The 21,760-nt window shown below is 49.4% G+C and overlaps 1 protein-coding gene across 10 annotated transcripts in view; it reads left to right on the top strand.

The window, feature by feature from the left end:
• The window catches only part of EVA1C (eva-1 homolog C), a 110,798-nt gene extending 89,038 nt beyond the window's left edge, over positions 1-21,760 (top strand). For 6 of the 10 annotated variants that reach the window (XM_043448714.1, XM_043448711.1, XM_043448710.1 and 3 more), the window contains one exon: positions 2,157-2,725. In XM_043448714.1, coding sequence (XP_043304649.1) covers positions 2,157-2,533 — 377 coding nt within the window. In that variant the 3' untranslated portion in view covers positions 2,534-2,725. Of the gene's footprint in view, positions 1-591; positions 1,537-1,996; positions 2,726-21,613 lie in introns of those variants that run through there. The other 4 variants (XM_043448718.1, XM_043448713.1, XM_043448712.1 and 1 more) reach the window with 4 other exon arrangements.

Raw genomic sequence — 21,760 nt, 5'->3', positions numbered from 1 at the left:
GGAGCAGGAGGAAGCAGGAAGAAGAAAGGAGGAGGATTTGAAGGAAAGGAAGGGGGGAGTGGAGTTAGAAGCAGTGAGTCCACTCCCAGAAGAGGCTTTGACATGCAAGGGGAGAAGGAGAAAGGGTTTGCCTCCTCAGATCAGGGCCTTGGGTCTCAGCATCATTTTCTGTAATATTCTGGCTTAATGGCTTCACGACTGTGTCCCAAATGCCAGCATCTCCCAATCGCCATTCTACTACCACTTGCAGAAATAGAACACAAAAGATGTGCCTCCAGTTGACCAAATCTTCAAACTACCTCGGGGCTTCCCTAGTGGCTAAGACGGTAAAGAGCCTGCCTGCAGTGCAGGAGATGTGGGTTCCATCCCTGGGTTGGGAAGATCCCCCGGAGAAGGGAATGGCATCCCACTCCAGTATTCTTGCCTGGAGAATTCCATGGGCAGAGGAGACTGGTGGGCTGCAGTCCATAGGGTCACAAAGAGTCAGGACTGAGTGACTAGCAACACTTCCAGGATCAAAATAACCTTAACTCTGGGAAAGATATGTTGTTCTTATTTTTATAATGTTATAATATATTGTCTGCTTTGCAGACACAGCTCACTCCCCCTCTCCCCGCCAAAATCAGCTCTGCATTCAGACCTGTGTGACTTAGAGAGAGTGATGAGATTGTGCTCAGAGGGCTGACGGCAACAAAGAGCACTTGAGGCTGGTGACCTCACCAGGGACTTGAACTGTGAGTGAAGGAAGCCGACCGGGGAAGTTTCACGTTTCAAGAAGATAACGTGTCCCACTTAGAGCTCTCCCGTCAGATCACAGAAGCTGGATTTCTTGACTGGACATGAAACGTAACAGCCGTGGAGATCTGAACCTCCAGTCTGCATCTCTGGGAAGGACCGAGGCAGCGGTGACGACAGTCATTATTCAAGTGTAGTGAACAGGGGCGCGTGGGCCTGGAGGAGGATGGTTCTGTCGAGATGTAGGAGCACGTGCCAGTGGTTCTGGGTGTACGTCTCAGAAGCTGCTCACAGCTCAGGAGCTGGCTTCCCGTCCTGGCTCCACCCAAGCTCAGACGGTGGCTCCCCAGGCCACCCGCTGACCTCAGTCTGAGTCTCTATATTGGGGATTCACAAAGTACAGCCCACGGGCCGCCTTTGTAAATAAAGTTTTATTAGAACACAGCCATATCTGTATCATCTTTCATGTTACGACAGCACAGCTGAGACGTTGCAACACAGATCCTGTGGCCCACGAAGCCTAAAATAGGTCCTGTCTGACCCTTTACAGGGAAAAAACCTGTCAACTCCTGATCTATATTATGAGAGAGTTAACTGGATTGTTACTTCCCCAAATGGGAATGCTAGCACCTCAGGGGATACAGAGCTGAAGAGGAATAGTCCTTTCCACATAGGGTTAATGTAAGGATTAAACACATGTTAGGATTTAGACCAGGGTACATAGTACAAATTAGTATTACTTCTATTCCTATTATACAGTCATTTGGATGTTGAACTTTCATTACCAGAACCTTTTTATTTATTTATTTTATTTTTTATTTATTTTATTTATTTATTATTTATTCTATTTATTTTTTAAAATTTATATTTATTTTTTAATCTGAAAGAAATTATGCTGTGTAACATTTAATCTTAGGACTTACACTCATACTTTATATGTATTTCATTTTTCAAAGTTTACTACTATTAATAAAACTAACAGCTTCTTAAATATTTGTTATGTGTCATTGAGTGTTCTGAGAGCATCATAGAAAGTAACTCAACTTTATGATAGAAAGGGGCTTTTGGCTCCATTTTACAGGTGAAAAAACTGAGGCAGAGAGAGGTGATGTAATTTGCCAAAAGTCACACAACTAGTGAGTGGCAGGCCTGCATTTGAACTCAGAAAGGTCCATTGCTATGTGTCCTCTCATAAACATACATATATTGACTCCATACATACATACATACTCCAACTCTTTCTTTTGTTTGTTTTAATTAGTAGGCGTCTGTGCTGTTAGGTGTGGATGGTCTCAGAGATGCTGTCCAGGATTGGGACTCTGCATTACCCACCTGCCCGGGCGCACGCCTGTCTCTATGGGACTTGGGCCTGGTGAGGACCGGCAGCTCCTCCGGGCCCTGACGTGTTCTCTCCTTTACAGCCCACCCCGAGAGAGCCGCCCTGCTGTTCGTGTCCAGCGTCTGCATCGGTCTGGCGCTCACGCTGTGTGCGTTGGTCATCAGAGTGTCCTGCACCAAGGACCTCCAGGAGCTGCAGCTGGCCAGGGAGCACCTGGTGCCAGGAAGCGACAAGGCCGAGGAGGACAGCCAGGACGAGGAGGGGGAGGAGGACTCCTCTGACTCTGACTTTCCAGGGGAACTCTCGGGGTTCTGTAGGACTACATATCCTGTCTACAGCTCCATAGAGGCTGCAGAGCTGGCAGAAAGGATTGAGCGCAGGGAACAGATCATCCAGGAAATATGGATGAACAGTGGCTTGGACACTTCACTCCCAAGAAACATGGGCCAGTTCTACTGAGAGCCAGATACATCTTGACGTGAGCACGCTTTCTGAGGAGGGAAGGTTCCAAAAGCCCCTCCAGTCTGTTCCACTTGTACCTTCTGTGAAGGAGAGTCTGTCATGCCATCCAATCCTGGGGAAGCCAGAAAGTTCTTAAAGGGACATTTCAAACTGTTTACAGCACATCTCAAAATAAATTGGAGGGGAGAAGTCTTTGTCTCCTGTTATTTATTTAAATTCATGTGTATATGCTAACAGAACTAGAGTTCACATTTATCGAGCACTTTTAATGCCAAGCACTGTTGCTTTTCATGCATTAAGTTATTTAATACTCATGACAACTTCATGCGATGATGCTATCATTCTCATTTTACAGATGGATTTTTAGAAGATCTCTATCTATTCATTAAGAAATTATACTAATATTCAAGATGGCAAACATGAGTTGAGTGACCTCAGGCTCACTGGTGGTATTATGTTTGGAGAAAGGGTTGGCAAAAAAAATTTTAAGGTGAAGATAATAAATCTTTTAGGCATTTCTGGTCAGATGGTGTCCACCACCACTACTCACCTCTGCCACTGGAGCTCAAAAGCAACCACATCTAATACATAATGGATGAACACAGCTGTGTTTCAATAAAACTTTATTTGTGGAAACTGAAATTTGAAATTAATGAAGTTTCACATGTCATATGTTCTTAATCAATTACATTAAAATGTAAAAGCCATTCTTAGCTCATGGACTGTACAAAAACAGGCCGTAGACTGGATTTGGTCTTGATTTTATAAATAAATTATGGTTTACATGGCTCAGTGGTAAAGAATCTGTCTGCCAGTGCAGGAGACAATCCATGGTGGTTGGGGTGGGGGGAGCAGGTCACAAAAGAGTTGCACACAGTTTAGTGACTAAAACAACAATGGTTTTCAATGGCTCAAATGGTAAGGAATCTGCCTGCATTTCTGGGCGCCTGATGTCCTCTGCTAGTGATCAGAAGTTGTTTTGTGGAGTTTGCTCAGCGTTCAACTGTTCTTTCAATGAATTTGTAGGGGAGAAAGTGGTCTCCCCGTCCTATTCCTCCGCCATCTTAGCTCCTCCCCCAGGAATCTGCCTGCAATGCAGGAGACCCAGGTTTGATCCCTGGGTTGGGAAGATTCCCTGAAGAAGGGAATGGCAACCCACTCCAGTATTCTTGCCTGGGGAATTCCATGGACAGAGGAACCTGGTGAGCTACAATCCATCAAGTCACAAAGAGCTGGACATGACTGAGTGACTAATGAATGAAGCACAAGCTGGAATCAAGATTGCCAGGAGAAATATCAATAACCTCAGATATGCAGATGACACCACCCTTATGGCAGAAAGTGAAGAAGAACTAAAGAGCCTCTTGATGAAAGTGAAAGAGAAAAGTGAAAAAGTTGGCTTAAAACTCAACATTCAGAAAACTAAGATCATGGCATCTGATCCCATCACTTCATGGCAAATAGATGGGGAAACAGTGGAAACTGTCAGACTTTTTTGGGGGTTCCAAAATCACTGCAGATGGTGATTGCAGCAGTGAAATTAAAAGATGCTTGCTCCTTGGAAGAAAAGTTATGACCAACCTAGACAGCATATTAAAAAGCAGAGACAGTACTTTGCCAACAAAGGTCTGTCTAGTCAAGGCTATGGTTTTTCCAGTGGTCATGTATGGATGTGAGAGTTGGATGGTGAAGAAAGCTGAGCACTGAAGAATTGATGCTTTTGAACTGTGGTGTTGGAGAAGACTCTTGAGAGTCCCTTGGACTGCAAGGAGATCCAACCAGTCCATCCTAAAGGAGATCAGTCCTGAGTGTTCATTGGAAGGACTGATATTGAAGCTGAAATTTCAATACTTTGGCCACCTGATGTGAAGAACTGACTCATTGGAAAGACCCTGATGCTGGGAAAGACTGACAGCAGAAGGAGAAGTGGACGACACAGGATGAGATGGTTGGATGGCATCACCGACTCAATGGACATGAGTTTGAATAAGCTCCGGGAGCTGGTGATGGACAGGGAGGCCTGGCGAGCTGCAGTCCATGGTGTTGCAAAGAGTCGGATACGACTGAGCAACTGAACTGAACTGAATTGAGCTGAGTGACTAACACAAAATTTTTACTCTCTTGCCCAGTACAGAAAAGCTCACTGACTCCAGGCTTAGAGTTTAAGGTGCTGAAAACAATTAACTGGATTTCCCCTGCAGTACTGTGGGCAGGGGTCAAGTGGAGTTGGTTTTCAAATTATAAAAACGGGTCCTGCCAGCTTGGGAGGAGGGGCAGGTGAAGGAGTAGAAGAAAGAGAGCTAAGGAAACAGATTCCGGATGGGAGAACTGGTGATGGGTTCCTTTAGACGGCTCCCCCTGGTGGACAGGAGGTTTATAGCGGTGAAGTAGAACAAGAAAAGATTTTTTTTCTTTCTTGTCCCAGAGGTACTTAGAGCATAAAAACGATGGTGTCAAATCTTCATATGCTGACTACCAACGAGGTCTCCCTCTTTATCTTACTTCATCATCACATCAACCCTGCAAGCAGGTATAAGTCGTTGAGGAGGCTGAAGGCTGACAGGTTAAGTTTTGGGGCCAAGTCACATGGTACAAAGTGCTGGAGCTGACTCAGCGGCAAGTTGAGGAGGAAATCCCAGCTGTTCCCTCAGCATCCCAGGTATCAACAGATAGGATGGAAGGCATTTCCCTCCCAGTCCCCAGATCCTGAGGGTGGAAGGCCCATCTGAGTCACACAGAGGAGGTGGGTGTGGGGGGAAGGGTCTGTCTCTCATCAACCAGCCTGGCTGCCCGTGTCCGGGAGCGGCTGCATTTTGCTTTGCTTTGTTTTTTATAATTCAGTTTGCCTTAGTTCATTCTAGCTGCTATTACAAAAATACCATAAACTGAATGGCTTATAAACAACAGAAATTTATTTCTGTTTGGCAGGCTGAAAGTCCAAGATCAGGGGGCCAGCAAATTCAGTGTCTGGTGGGAGCCTGGCTTCCTAGCTCATAGCTGGCCATCTTCTTGCTGGGTGCCCACATGGCAGAAGGGGCTGGGACTTCTCTGAGGTCTCCTTTGGTGCATGCGCAGTTGCTCAGTCGTGTCCAACTCTTCATGACCCCATGGACTGTAGCCCACCAGGCTCCTGTCCATGGGATTTTCCAGGCAAAAATACTTGAGTGAGTTGCCATTTCTTTCTTCACGGAATCTTCCTGTCCCACGGATTGATCCTGCATCTCCTGCATTGGCAGGCAGATTCTTTACCACTGAGCCACCCAGGAAGCTGGAGGTCTCCTTTATAAGGGTGCTAGTCTTATCCATGAGGGCTCTGCCATCATGACCTAATCACTTCTCAAAGGTGCCGCCTCCAAATAACAACACACTGGGTGTTAGGGTTTAACATGAGTTTTAAGGTACACAAACTTTTAGTCTACACCAAAGTTGAAATTCATGGGAAGCAAAATTGACCATTTTAAGGCACACAGTTCAGTGGCTTTTAATACATTCACAATGTGGTAGGACCACCACTTCTACCTAATTCCAAAGTTAAGTCGCTCAGTCGTGTACAATTCTTTGCCACCCCACGGACTGTAGCCTGCCAGGCTTCTCCTGTGGGATTTTCCAGGCAAAGATACTGGAGTGAGTTGCCATTTCTTTGTCCAGAGGATCTTCCTGACCCAGGGATCAAACCCAAGTCGCCCGCATTGCAGCCTGACTCTTTACCATCTGAGCCCCCAGGGAAGCCCCTTCTACCTAATTCCAAAACATTTTCAATACCAGAAAATAAAACCCACTCCCCATTAAGCAGTCACTCCCCATTCCCTCCTTCCTCCAGCCCCTGGCAATTACCAGTCTGTCCTTATGCATTTAGTTATTCTGGGTAGTTCATATAAAGGCAATCACACATATAAGTGGAATCTTTTGTCACTGGCTTCTTTCATTTAGCATAATGTCTTCAAGTTCATTCATGCTGTGGCATGAATCAGTACTTTCTTCCTTTTTATGGCTTTTTATCCACTACATGGATAAACCAGGATTTTCTCGTGCTTCAGACGATAAAGAATCTGTAATGCAGGAGAACTGGTTCAATCCCTGAGTCGGGAAGATCCCCTGAAGAAGGAAATGGCTATCCACTCCAGTATTCTTTTCTGGAGAATTCCATGGACAGAGGAGCCTGGCAGGCTACATTCCATGGGGTTGCAAAGAGTAGGACACGACTGAAGGACTAACACTTTCATATATGGGTAGACCACGCTAAGTTCATTAACTCATCCACTTGTTGACATCGGGGTTGCTTCCACTTTGGGCTACTGTGAGTAGCGCTGCTGTAAACACTCATGTGTAGCATTTTAACGGCAGTGAAACTACAGGGGACGTCCCCAGCAGTCCAATGATTAAAACTCCAGTGCCTTCCAATGCAAGGGGTGCAGGTTCGATCCCTGGTCGGGAGCTAAGATTTCATACACTGCTCACAGTGCAGCCAGAAAAGGAAAAGAAACTACATGTAAAAAGGCAATTGCAGATACAGTTGATTAGGCATTAGGTGGATTCCATTCAACTAAAGAACTGGGGCTGAAGGTGAGTCAGAGTGACACTCTTGCTTCTATCAATTTCAGAATGTGCGTCTCTTACACTTTCCCGAGAAGGTGGGAGGGTAGGGCTCTGTCCACAGAGGTGTCATATGCACAGGCTGGAGTGGTGTAGGCGGAGGCTGAAACCCCTCAGCACCTCCACGGACCCGAGTCGTCCATCTATAACATAAGGGATTGGGAGAAGTTGACAGGGCGGGATGACTCGCTTTCAGTCTGTCATTAGAGATAAATCTCTTCCAGGTCATAGCAGAGAATGAACATATGGCTCCATTGTTTAAATTCTTCATGAGAATTTTGTTCTAATCAAAGAGAACCCTTGTCCTTTTATTTCCTGAGCTCAGCAAGAGGCACTTCAGTGCTGTCTCGGCTCCCAGAACAGCCTCCCCCCATGGTCTCTAGTCCTAATTCCCAAGCAGCATCTTCTCTGGCTCCGTGAACATAACTACCTTCATCTCTGGCTCTGTGAGCCTAAAGAGAACATGGCAGCTGAAGGTTTTCACATTTCCAGCCAGAGGAAGAGCTGCGCCCACAATGACCTGTCTCAAAGCTCGTGTTGAATGCCACGATGGTTCTTATCTGTGTCTCCCCCCACCCCCCACACGCATGCACAGCCTCCCGGGACCCCAGAAGAGGTAGCTGGAAAACAGGCCAGCCAAGGCGAAGGGCAGTCTTTGGCTTGCGCAAATGCAGTAAGTTGTTTGTCTGCATTTTCCGAGCCCAAGAGAAGAATGCCATGGTCTTCTCAAGGAAGGAGGCTGAGGAGTCCTGCTGAGAATGTTTGGCTGGGCACCAAGCCCAGGAAGGAAAGGACCAAAGCAGCTTTGGATCAGGGGTTGCTGATGGAGTGTGGTGGCTGGTGGAAGCTCCCAGGTGGAATTCTACCCAGAGATTGCACGCCACACATAGGCTAGTGCTTCTAAGCTTTGTGCAAGTCAGGGCCACAGACGCCCCACGGTTTCCAGGCGGTGGGGTCCCAGAAGTCCTGTGAAAAGAGGCCAGCTCGGTGGGAGGTTTGCCCATATCACTGCCTCAGTTACTTGCTGCAAAACACTGACTTTGAAAATGTGAGCCCTGCTGTAAAGTTCAATCCTTCTGGGTTCAAGCTCTTTGTTAGCTGGGCCCCTCTTGCTCTGTCAATGTTGGGGCACTTGCTGCTTCACGGAGAAGGAGTGCACAGCCAGAAGAAGTGAAGTTGCTCAGTCATGTGTGACTCTTTGCGATTCCAGGGACTGTAGCCTACCAGTCTCCTCCGTCCGTGGCATTTTCCAGGCAAGAGTACTGGAGTGGGTTGCCATTTCCTTCTCCAGGGGATCTTCCCAACCCGGGGATCGAACCCAGGTCTCCCATATTGCAGACAGACGCTTTACCCTCTGAGCCACCAGGGAAGCCTGCACACAGCCAGGGACCAAGCAATTTCCGGGAGGCCCTGTGAGTGGTCCCAGTGCCAACCCCACAAGTGGGCCATGCGTGATGCTGTGCCCACCCAGAACCCTGCACCAGGCCTGGCACCACCCCACCTGCTGTGAGGGCAGCTGCGAGTAGCCCACAGCTGTCCTCTTTTGCAGAGAATTGCCCCTCTCCAATTCTGTCTTAGGGCTTCCCCGGTGGCTCAGACAGTAAAGAATCTACCTGCAATGCAGGAGACCCTGGTTTGATCCCTGGGTTGGGAAGATCCCCTGGAGGAGGAAATGGCAACCCACTGCAGTATTCTTGCCTGGAGAATCCCATGGACAGAGGAGCCTGGCAGGCTGCAGTCCATGGGGTTGCAAAGAGTCGGACATGACTGAATGAGCACATTTCTGTCTTAGTCTGCTTGGGCTGCTGTAACAAAAATCCCACAGACTAGGTAGCCTATACAAGTTAGAAATTTCCTTCTCACAGTCTGGAGGCTGGAAGTCCGAGCTCGAGGTGTCAGCATGGTGGGGGGAGGGCCCTCTTCCAGGTTGCAGACTTCCTGCTGTGTTCTCACATGATGGAAGGGACACGGGGGGCTTTGTAGGGTCTCTATTATAAGGGCACTAATCTCATTCATGAGGGCTCCATGTTTTTGATCTAGAAACCTCCAGAGGGATTTCCCTAGTGGTACAGTGGTTGAGATTCCAAGCTTCCAGTGCAGACGGTGTGGGTTCCATTCTTTATCGGGGAACTAAAATCCTACCTGCCATGTGATGTGGCAAAAAAAAAAAAAAAAAAAAAATCTCCTGGAGGCTTTACCTCTGGGACTTAGGACGTGAATGTGAATTTGGGTGGAGGGGGACACAGACAATCAATCAGACCACAGCAATTTTCTTAGAAGTATTTCTCCTAAGAGCACTGCTTCAATAGGCCACTCGTTCAGGAATCTTGGGAAACTGGGCTTCCCTGGTGGCACAGTGAGTAGGAGTCCACTTGCCAACACAGGGGACACAGGTCTGATCCCTGGTCGGGGAAAGTCTCACACGCTGTGGAGCGATTGAGTCGGTGCCCCACGGCCACTGAGCCCTCAAATGCAACTGCTGCAGCTCCAACACCTAGAGCCCATGCTCTGCAACAAGAGAAGCCACCGCAACGAGAAGCCCGGGAGCTGCAGTTGGAGGGCAACCCCCACTTGATGCAACTGGAGAAAAGCCCGTGAACCCAGCACAGCCAAAATTAATAATTTTTTTTAAAGCTGCATTTAAAAAAGAAGAACCACCATAAATGAAAGCTTTCATCATCAATTATTTCTTCCTCCTGAGTTTCAGCATCCAGCATGGCCAAAACTTCACCAGTTACCGTATCCTCAGAGGACCAGACAGAACTCAAGGGCAAAATAAGAAAAAGCTGCTGAAGAGGAGAACAAGGCAGCCTCCAGCCCCGCCACAGAGGGGAGTTTGGAGGAGGAACGATTGTCCGCAGAGCTCCCAGGAAAGCGTCAAGGCCTGACCTTCTTTGGATTCTTCAGCCAAGTCCATTGTGAAGTCTCCCACACTGGGACCTGAAAGGCCGGGCCCAGTGTTGTCTGGATAGTCATAAACCCGGAACTGTGGTCAGTTTGGTTTTAAGAAGCCCATTGTAAGCCTGACCACCAGTGCAGAGTTGGCCAAACTCCATTCCATGACTGGCCCGTAGCCTCAGAGATTAAATCCTAAATAAACACTCCAGCTAAATGCCCTGTCGACTGGAAGCCATACTGGTCTATAGCTGGAAATAAGGCAAGAAAGAGGCACGATAATATCAGCCAGATAAGGGAAAATGCAGGAAGCCAGCTAATAATTATCCAAGGCCATCACATTCTTTGTAGGAATTTCAAGTCAACAGGCACCTCCCTGCGGGGGCAGCGCTGGGCTCCCTGGAGAATGAATGAGCCGATGTCTAAACACGATGCTGACCGTCCAACACGGAGCCAGCAGCCACATGCGCCTAGCTAATCTTAAACTGAAAGCAGTTAATAGCATTTAAAAGTCAGCTCCTCAGTCACGCTAGTGACTCAGTGGCCACGTGGCCAGTGGCTCCCGTCTTAGGTGCTGCAGGGAGCTCTGCTGAGCCAGAGTGTTCAGTCAGACAGGGAGAACCAGGCCCAGCTCACTGCGATGAAGCGGAGTGGACATTTCATTACCAACCGAGGGTGTCATCGGGTCAACATGCCAGGTGCAGAAAGTGTACGTGTGGCTGAGTCTCTTCGCTGTTCCCCTGAAACTATCACGACTCGGCTTGTATCGGTTCATCGGCTATATCCCAATACAAAATAAAAAGTTTATATGTATACATATATATGTGTATAACATATATATATAATGTTTGCTGACTCAATAAATAAAAATTATCCTGGGACAGAAACGTGGGGCAAAGTTGCCACCTACTCCCCCTGGGCTCACCTGCCTGGGGACACCCCACACGTCCCTAGTCCCCAAGCCCTGCAGGCTCTGTCCTGACGGCGGGCCTTGGTGCCGTCCAGTCTTTGTGGGTCCCGATCCCTGCAGAACCACAGCCCCGGCCGTCGGGTCCGCCTTCCCTGTCCCGGGGGGTGGGGGGAACAGCCCACGGGGGCCTTTTGCCCCGGTCACCTGTCCTGCAGCAGCAGCTGCTGTACATTCCCCTTCTTTTGCCTCCTGAGAAGCACACAGCTTCCTAGATGAGCCAGCCCCCGAGTTCTTCCTGATCCAACCAGCTAGCAGCACGCCCCGCCCCCCAGGAAGGGTCCAGAGAGAGACCTCAGGCCAAGCCTTGCTCACCTCGAGGCCCTGTCTCCCTACCCCGCCAGGCAACAGCAGCTGATCCACCAGGCCCACCCCTCCGCCTCCTTCTTCCTCTTAACCTTCGGGAGCTTCCATTTCTTGGCTGAATCTGGGAGCAGAGTCTGCAAAGACCTTCTCTTTATCCTTTGGGGATTTCAGCTGCCCAACCCAGAGTGTAAGAATGATGTTAAATGGTCAAATAAGATGGCCCTGGGAACCCAGAGAGAATGGTTCTACCTGATGGGCTGGAGAGGCTGATGGGAGGTGGTGCACAATGGGGCCCTTAGGAATGAGCAGAATTGTCAAAGGTGGTCTTACAGGAACCTGAGCGGGGGGGCGGGGGAAGCCGCAGCAACGGGCCAGGAGGTGGGAACAGGAGGTGCATGTTTGGGAATGGGGAGCAGTGAGGGCTCAGTCTAACGGTACAGAAACCCAGGAGCTGGACTCCAGGCAACAGGATTGGCTGTAGAGAGGGCATCACCCACTTGGGCCAGCATCCTTCCTTCCCCCTAGAAGCCAACGTCAGCATTGAGAGCAGGTTTGTTGTTTAGTCACTAAGTCGTGTCTGACTCTTTTCCGACCCCATGGACTGTAGCTCGCCAGGCTCCTCTGTCCATGGGATTTCTCAGGCAAGAATACTGGAGTGCGTTGCCATTTCCTTCCCCCGGGGATCTTCCTGACCCAGAGATCGAACCCGTATCTCCTGCAGTGGCAGGAGGATTCTTTACCACTGAACCACCTGGGAAGCCCTGAGATCAGGCTTTCAACCCACTCACAGCCAGTAATCAGCTGGGCCTGGCCTCCAACCACGTAGGCCTCGAGGTCTTGGAATAGTAATTTCTCCTCATTTGAAGGTTGCTGATCACTATCCAGGTGGCCTTTTTGAAATATAATTTTCTTTCTTCATTTATTTGATTATTTATTTACTGGCCGTGCCGGGTCTTCTTTGCTTCAAAGACTTTTCTCTAGTTGTGGCGAGTGGGAGCGATCCTCCAGTTGTGGTTCATGGGCTTCTCGTTGCAGTGGCTTCTCTTCTTCTGGAGGATAAGCTCCAGGATTCGTGGGCTCAGGCTCAAGTGGCGCTTGGGCTTAGCTGCTGTCTGGCACGTGGGATCTTCCCCGATCAGGGATCAAATCCGCGTCTCCCGCATTGACAGGTAGATTCTTTGCCACTGAGCCACCAGGGAAGCCCCAGTTAGTCTCAGTGTCTTAGAAATTACCAAATTACAACTGAATTTTCTGTTGGAGACATTAAACAACTTTTATTAGAAAGCTCTTCCAGGGCCTGACTCTCGAGGGTGCTTTAAGACACAGTGAACTTCTCCAATGATGCAAATGTATGTCGAGGACCGAAGGGTGATATTTGGCAGAGCCTTTCCTTGGAAGGTTTCCAGTCTTTGCTTGAAGACTGCTCAGGGCCTAATTGCATTTCTTTCCAATGGGTCCAACAGAAAACCCAGATGGGGATTTATCTGGAGGTGAAAATGCAGCCTTCCTGCTTGTAAGCAAACTGCCCCGGGTATCATGAGCTCAGACTCCAGGACTCGGCAGAACAAAGGCAGGAAAGCTGGTCACTTCCGATCGGGGGTGCATATTAATTCCCCGGACTTTCTCTGTTCCAAATCATGACTCCATGGATCGAGTTCTTTCAAGAAAAGAAAAATAGACCTTGTCATTTCCTATTGTTTCAAAGACAAAATCCAGCCTGGGAAAGATTACGGCAAGAGGAAGGGGACTCGTGTTCAGATGACTAAACAGCAACCTGACCTGGAAAATGCTCGATTAGTTTCCGAGGAAGGGAGGGAGCAGCAATTAGAGGCAAGTGTGGAATCACGACATGAACTCCCTTAAGGAGAAGAAAGCAGAATGTTCCTGACCCACTGACAATGAACCAGCAAGAGAATGTGTTACAAATCGATGAAGAATTTGCAAACCCAGTGAGTTGCCTCCCAGTTCTGAGAGCCTGACCTTCCTTCCTTAGAACGTGACCTCTGATTGTAAAGCCTCCGGACCCTGGGAGGGTGAGGCGTGTGCTCAGCAGAGGCGGGTATCCACGGGCTGGCCGTGCTGGCTGCCACCAAGGTTTCTGTTCAATCAGACTCGCCTACATCACGTAGCTCAGACACGTGGAAAACTTCTTTTCTTAAGGAAGATGTCTTGGGAAGAATTTCAACCGTCCTGAAAAAATTGGAATAAAAGCACATAGTTGTTGTTCAGTCACTCAGTCGTGTCCGACTCTTTGGACCCCGTGGACTGCAGCACGCCAGGCTTCCCTGTTCTTTACCTTCTCCTGGAGTTTGCTCAAGCTCATGTCCTTTGAGTCGGTGATGCCATCCAACCATCTGATCCTCTGCCACCCTCTTCTCCTTTCACCTCCAGTCTTTCTCAGCATCAGGGTCTCTTCCAGTGAGCTAGCTCTTCGCATCAAGTAGCCAAAATATTGGAGCTTCAGCTTCAGTATCGGTCCTTCCAATGAATATTCAGCTTACTTCCTTTAGGATTGACTGGTTGTTTTTCAATGAGGTAGATCTGTATGCACCAACATGAAAAATTATTGAAGTCATGTTATTCAGTGAAAAGAGCAAATTGGAGAACAATGCGTACATTATATCATTATGTAAAAGAAAAGGACTCCATATAAAACTCTATTTTTCTTCTGTGTATGCATAGACATCTATAGGTCTGGGAATTTCCTGGTGATCCAGTGGTTAGGATTCCATGCTTCCACTGCTGGGGGTCTGGGTTGGATTCTTGCTTGGAGAACTAAGATCCTGCAAGCTTGTTGCAAGGCCAAAAAAAAAAAAAAGACCAAAAAACTATAGGTCTGCCTATCACATTTGTAGGTTCGGAGAGAAGAAATGAGTGTCACATACCACACAGCCAAGTGTTAAAATCTTATAAACATCAGGCCTAAAATAAAAAATTATGTAAAAGACATTCTCTTGCCTACCTTGACAAACATACCTTTTTAACAACCCTGAAGACCAGGTTTCAACTTGGAATTCCCAGACTTCTCAGGGTCTGGTGCCGATGTGGTGGTGTGGGGTGGAGGGGCTGGCTGGGTCCTGACCCGCCCGTCTTGTCCCACCTGCCCTTGGTCCCTCCCCGGGAGGGGCCTCACATACCGAAGTGTGGACCACCGGGCTCCTGAGTTCATGCTGTGTCCCACCTGTGGCCCCCCAAACAGCCTTAAAGGATGTGATCTGCTATTGGGGGCCCAGCCCTGTAGGAAGTCAGGATGGCTGACAAGACACTGGGGCAGAGGACAGGGTGGAGAGGCTGGAAGGGAGCCCAGAGCAGGTGGGTTGGGCCAAAGACGAAGGATTCTGTGTAGAGGCAAACAAAAATCCCCAATGCTGCAGGAGATGAGCAGGTAGACGACGGGGCTCGGGAAGCCCAGGGAAGCCAGGCCTCTAGCCACCTTCAGAAACCCAAGGGAGGGAATTCTCTGGCAGGCCAGTGGTTAGGACTCTTCATTCTCACTGCTGAGGCCAGGGTTCGATCCCTGGTCAGGGAACTAAGATCCCACTTGCCCTGTGGCACAGTTGAAAAAAAGAGAAAGCAGCCCAGGGGAGCTTGAGATGAGAATGCAGATCCCTGGGCAACCCCCTCCCTGAGACTCAGTGGATTTTGGTTGGGGATTTGGAATCTATCTTCTTAGACAACGTGGAGAACCCTGGGGATGGGGAGGGTGGCAGGCTGTAGATGGCCTTGTCTGATGACCAGGGGTGGTCCTCGGGTGCAGGGGGTCCTTGGCTTGGGACAGGCTGAGGGCAGGAAGCTGAGCAGGTGAAGACAGCTCCACTCCACGCCTCCAAAAATCCCACACCCTCCTGTAAGCCTGTCTGAAAGCCCACACTGACCCAGAGTAGGCAGCCTACAGCCCTGCCTACAGGGCTGGTGAGATACTCCGGTCAGTGGGGTTTTATGAGGTCTTCTCATAGTGATTTCAATGAGGATGACCCCTCATCCTGCTTTGCTGGAGACCAAGGGATTTTCTGCAATTCAGGAGTCTCAAGGCTAAAACCAGGATTACTGTCCTGGCCAATCCTCCATGGGTGGACACACATGGGTGGTCCCCCTTATCCCCATCTTCCTTCTGACCTGGCCGTGCCGAATCCTGAGTCCTGAAAAGACAGACATTTCACATTGCAAGGAATGACCACTGGGTTCTAAATCTTGTTTTACTTCAGTCCGTGTCCTGAGGAAATATTATAGCGTTTGCTCCTTTTCATTTTATAAAACATGTTGAAAATTGCCTTTCATTCCTAAATCCCTCTTTTCAGCCACTTTTAATATTCCTTTTCAAAGCAAGAAAGAAAAAGAAAAGGCCATTGGGACTAAAAACTTCACATACTTGGACTGGACCCAAAGGAGAATATTTATTTCAGCAAAATTCATTCAGGGTCTTGAAAGTCAAGTGTGTGAATATAAAATACACCTTTTCAGTCTAAAAATAATGCCCCTTTCTAAGCTTGGATGACTGAACCGTGACATGTCAGGTTGACATATTCGATGCTCCCGGAACGTGACCCCAGAGAGCGAGGAAGGAGAATGCGGAGCGGAGGGCGGCGGGGTTTGGGGACCTGCGAGGCTGCCCTGGCTGGCTGGCCAGCTCGGCTTCCTGGAGGGCTCAATCCAGTGACCTCACCCGGGTGCCGCGGCCTTCTCATCCTCTTGTGACTCTTCCTGCTCAGGAGGTCTGTTTAAAAAGTCCTTTCACAAACAAGCGTCATTTATTTCGGCTTCAGCCACTCATCTTGATTCCAGCCTGAAAGTGTGTCTGGATCTCACCCAAGGCGTGGAGGTGGGGCCGGGAGGATCCATCAGCGCCTTCAAATTCCAGCCCCATCAACTCGGGGACAGAGCACTGTGTCCGTGACAGCCACCCCCCACCCAACACACACACACTCACACCAAGGCTACCCGGCCCGAGAGCTGCAGAAACTGGGCTTTCAGCCTCTCAGATCCCCACTGGCTCAGCTGTTCCTCCTGCCAAAATCATCAGCTATTGAAGGACAGAGAACGGTGTGCGTACGCATCTATGTGTACACATGCGTGCGTGTGCGTGCCTATCTGTGAGTCTGTGCGCTGCCAAGCAGCCAGGGTGGCGGGTGCTGTTCCCACTTTGTAGGTCTGCGTGTGTGAGTTCCAACAGCAGCCAGCTGGTGACAAAGTCTGCAGGGTGGGTGCTGGTTGCCGCTGACCTGGGGTCAAATCCCATCTCGGCCACTCAGTTGCTGTGTGACCCTGGGTGGCTGGCTTGAGCCCTCTGCGCCTCCTCTGGAAAGTGGAGACCGCAGTAGTACAGAGCGTGGTGGCAGGAGGTAAGTGAGGTTGGGAGTGCCAAGTGATTGCAGAGGGCCCTGATGTCACCCTACAAAATGGAGCCCTTTTTACCTAGGATTCTCCAGATATTCTGGCCCTGGCAGGTAACCCCCACGCCCACCCTAACAGATGTACATCATTATACATTTGCCCAAACCTGTAGAATATGCAACATAAAGAGTGAACCTCAGTGTAAACTATGGACTTTGGTGGTAATAAAATGTCAGTGGAGCTGCTGGAACACATGTGCTGCTCTGGTGTGGGGTCTCAGTACTGGGAAAGGCCTTGCATGGCAGGTGGGGGAACAGCGAGTTCCAAGGCCTCTCTATATTTTCCATTCCATTTTATTGTGAATCTAATACGGTTCTAAAAAATAAAATCTACTTAAAAAGGAAAAAATATGAGTAAATAAAGACTACTTTGGGCTTCCCAGTTGGCTTGGATGGTAAAGAAGCAGTGCAGGAGGCCTGGGTTCGATCCCTGAGTTGGGAAGATCTCCTGCAGAAGGGGATGGCAACCCACTCCAGTGTTCTTGCCTCAAGAGTCCCATGGAGAGAGGAGCCCGGTGGGCTACAGTCCATGGGGTCGCAAAGAGTTGGATACAACTGAGCAACTAACAACACCCCCCCACACACACACAATGCACAAAGGGTACTTTTAAAAAAAGGACCCAGACAAGCTCCTGAGAAATTAGCAGATGTCCTAGTTTATGAAATTCCTTTCATTTATTCATTCAATAAATATTTCTTGAATTTGCCATCTCTTCTTTAGTGAGGTGTCTGTTTTCAGATTTTTTCCCTACTTTTAGAAGGAAAAATAAACTTGTTTTCTCATTGTTGAGTTTTAAGAGCTCTTTATATATTTCGTAGGTTAGTCCTTGATCAGATAAGGACTTTTGAAAAAATACAAGGGTTTACCCTGTGCTGAGTGCTGTTCTAGGGAGTGAACAAAACGGAAAACAGCCTGCCCTCCTGGAACTTACATTCTAAGTAACCCACCGCAGGCCGCCTTGTGAGAAATGCTACGGGGACAAATGAAACAGTAAAGGGGGAGGGGGAGAACACGGTGCTATTTATAAGAATGGTCAGAGAAGTCCCCTCTAATAAGGCAGATGAGAGAACAAACGAGAAGGAGGTGAAGAAGCCACGAAGCCGGGGGAGCAGGAGGGCTCCGGGGAGAGGCAGGGCCGGTGCAAAGGCCCTGAGGAGGGAAAGGAGCTGGCCCGAGTGAAGAAGAGCAGGAGGTCAGGGTGGGGGAGTCTAGGGCAGGCGCTGGTCCCTAAGAGCCCAGTAGGCGCCTGGGAAGGACTTTGCCTTTGGAGTGTGTATCCATTTCCTGTAACTGTCGTAACAAGTACTGCAAACTTAAAACAGCAGAATTTAGTCTCTGACGGTTCTGAACCCGAGAAGTCAGACCCCCAGGCTTCGGGAGGGCTGTGCCCTCTGCAGGCTCCAGGAGAGTCTCCTGGCTGCTCCTCCAGTCTCCGGGGGCGCCTCGTGGTCCTTGGCTGGTGGCCGCATCCCTCCAGTCCCCGCCTGCATCTCCACGTGGCCTCCCTTCTCTCCGCGTCTCCTTTTCTGTGTGTCTCTCATCAGGACATTTGTCACTGGATTGGGTCCCTCCTGCATAAACCAGGGTGATCTTGTCCTGAGTTTCACTATGTCTGCCAAGACTCTGTTTCCAATGGCGTGGAGGTCAATGGCATGGTGGTCCGACAGTAGCCACTTCCGGGAGGCTGTGTGCCCGAGAGCCCGCCTGCAGTAGGTCCAAGAGAAGATGGGAGGGAACGGCAGGTGTGGGTAGGGCTTTTAACAGGCTTTGTTAGAAAGGGACATGGGGAAGGGAGGCAGCAGCTAGAGAAGGATGGGCAGTCAAGGGAGAATTTTTTTTTTTTTTTGACAGAGCAGCATTGTTTGTGGAATCTCAGTTCGCAGATCAGGGATGGAAGCTGGGTCCTTGGCAGTGAGAGAGCAGAGTCCTAGCCACTGCACTGCCAGGGAATTCCCAAGAGAGGACTTTTTAATAGGATCTTTTATGGAGAAGAGAAGGAGGCACACACAGAGCGATGGGGATGTGAAGATGGAGGAAGCTCCGGGGTGCTGGCAGCCACCAGAAGTGGCAGAGGCACGGAGGGGCTCTCTAATAGGGACACGTCTCAGGCAAACGGGCACACATGGTCACCCTGGCTTTTTTCCCTTTTCTGGTGACACCATGTCTCATGTGGTCTCCTAGTTCCCTGACCAGGGATTGAACCTATACCCCCTGCCTTGGAAGCACAGCCTCCTCACCACTGGACTGCAAGGGAGGACCCTCTCCAACAGCCCTCAGCAAGCACAAACCTGCTGACACCTGGATTTTTGGCTCCAGGACACAAATTTTGAACTTCTGGTTTCCAAAACGTGAGATAATAAATTTTTGCTGTTTAAGCCACCAATTCTGTGGCTACTTCACTCTGGTATTCTTGCCTGGAGAATCGCATGGACAGAGGAGCCTGGTTCATGGGGTCACAAAGAGTTTGACACGAGTGAGCAACCTTTCACTTCACTTTCACTGTGGTCATCTGTGACAGCAGCCACAAGAAGCAAACATACTAAGTGCATCCTTAAAACACAAATATACACACATTTGTGAATATATCTGTAGGGAAAAATCGCCAGAAGTGGAATTATGAGGTCAAAGGATATGTATACTTTAGAATCTGGTGTATATTTACCAGGAATTCCTTGTGATTCAGACAGTAAAGACTGCCTGCAATGCAGGAGATTCAGGTCTGATCCCTGGGTCGGGAAGATCCCCTGGAGAAGGAAATGGCAACCCCCTTCAGTATTCTTTCCTGGGGAATTCCATGGACAGAGGAGCCTGCAGGGCTACAGTCCGTGGGGTTACAAAGAGTCAGACATGACTGAGTGACTAACACACACAGATATTTACCAAAACGCCCTGCATCAGGGTGGCTGTGATTTCAACTGATGACTACAAACAAGAACGCCTATCCCCAATGGGGGGTGGCTGCCCACCCCCCACCTGGCCTCCTGCACGCACGTTTCACTGACACGTGAAGTTGTAAGTCTACCTCTGGCCGTTGGAATGTGAGCGGAAGTGGGTGCCCACCTCCAGGGAAAGTGAGAGACACTGTGCGTTCTCCACTTTCTCTTCTCGTCTCCACCAGTCGGAAGCCCCTTTAAGGTCCTGGGAAACCCACTAGAGCCCACCAGATGGGAGGAACCCATCGCTGAGTCACTGAACCACCACCGGAGAAATACTGTCCACCAACCATAAACGTCTGCAGGACTCTTACACGAGCGGGCAATATGTTTCTATTGTACTCGCCTCTGAAAGGTTGCCTTTTGTCAGGTTACCCTAACTAAAATGCCGTGATACTATTTTTTAAATACAAACATCAGATCTCCTGTGTCTGTCGAATTGGCAGGCAGGTTCTTTACCACTAGGGCCACCTGGGAAGCCCTAAAGAGAAGAGATACTTCTGATGCCAAATTCATTACGTGGAAAGAGAGGATTGAAGATAGGTCGGCCCCATAGACTGTAGCTTGCCAGGCTCCTCTGTCCATGGGATTCTCCAGACAAGAGTACTGGAGTGGGTTGCCATTTCCTCCTCCAGGGGATCTTCCCGACCCAGGGATCAAACCCGGGTCTCCTATGTCTCTTGCATTGGCAGGCGGGTTCTTTTCCACTAGCACCACCTGGGAAACGCTCTAAGATAGGGACTATGGACTGTGTTAATCGCTCAATCTTGTCCAACTCTTTGCGACCCTACGGACTGTAGCCCGCCAGGCTTCTCTGTCCATGTAATTCCCCAGGCAAGAATACTGGAGTGGATTGTCATTCCCTTCTCCAGAGGAACTTCCCAACCCAGAGATCGAACCCCTGGTCTCCTGCCTCGCAGGCAGATTCTTTACCGTTTGAGATACAGGGAAAATTTTAGTTAGTCACACAGTCGTGTCTGACTCTGCGATCCCATGGACTGTAGCCCGGTAAGTCTTCTGTTCATGGAATTCTCCAGGCAAGAATACTGGAGTGGGTTGCCATTCCCTTCTCCAAGCTACGGGAAAGTCTCCTCGAAGATAGGGACTATTACAAAATGAGAGATCAGTGGCATGGGTGATGCTGTAAGGAGTATGACACTGTGGAGGAGGGAGGGGGTCCCAGCAGAATGGTGTCCTGGGTGGGGAGCAAAGCCCAGGGTGGCCTTGGCGGGAGCCCGGACGGTCTGTCCACTGCAGTGGGGGGCGGGGGCCGTCTGTCTTCTCTGTGAATTGGGGGGTAAGACAGGACGGGGCGGAGGGCAGGGAGCTGCTGAGAGAGGAGGCGTGATGCAGCTGCAGGGGGGGAATCTAAGGACCTGGGGTGCCCCCCATGACCGTGATTCTGGGGCTCACTCCACCATGTTGCTGGAATGTTGGTTTTAATGACAGTTGTGGTTTTAATGATGGTTGGGGTTTTTGCCAAATGAATGGGCCCCAGGGAGAGAGCTGAGTGTGGGCACTGACTGGACCTGCCAGGGTGCTTTCATGGTGCCCTGAGGTCTGGGGGGGGGGTGCTCATATGTGGGGGTGCTGAGGGGGAGCTAGCAGAGCCGAACGAAGACCCTGAGGGGTGATGAGGTGTCAGAGACAGGGTTTTGAGGGGGGAGGGAGGGTTATGATCTAGAACAACCTGGGGGAACAGCGACCTGTACCCATCTGGGAATCGGGGTGCGGGGAGAAACCGGCCCCTACTTCACAGCTGTGCAGAGAGCGTCCTCACGGGAGAGCCAGGCTTTCTTTCTCTTTTATTCTGTTTTCTTTCTCTTTTTATTTATTTAAGCTTATGTGAAATAATCCACAAATACTCCTTTAAGCCACGCGTGATCGCCAACATCTTTTTTTTAAGGAACTCTGTAAATACTAGTTACAGCTTTTAATCTTGACTACTCTGATGAACATATTATTATTTATATTTTATTCTGCACATTACAGATTTTGTGTATTCCAACTCAGGCTTTTGATGAGATTCAAGGAAGGAAACGGCCTCCCTGGTGGCTCAGATGGTGAAGCGTCTGCCTGCAATGTGGGAGACCTGGGTTTGATCCCTGGGTCAGGAAGATCCCCTGGAGAAGGAAATGG

The sequence above is a fragment of the Cervus canadensis genome, chromosome 27 (genome assembly GCF_019320065.1).
Source record: "Cervus canadensis isolate Bull #8, Minnesota chromosome 27, ASM1932006v1, whole genome shotgun sequence".
Taxonomy (NCBI): Eukaryota; Metazoa; Chordata; class Mammalia; order Artiodactyla; family Cervidae; genus Cervus; species Cervus canadensis.
This window is presented reverse-complemented; position numbering and strand designations above follow the sequence as displayed.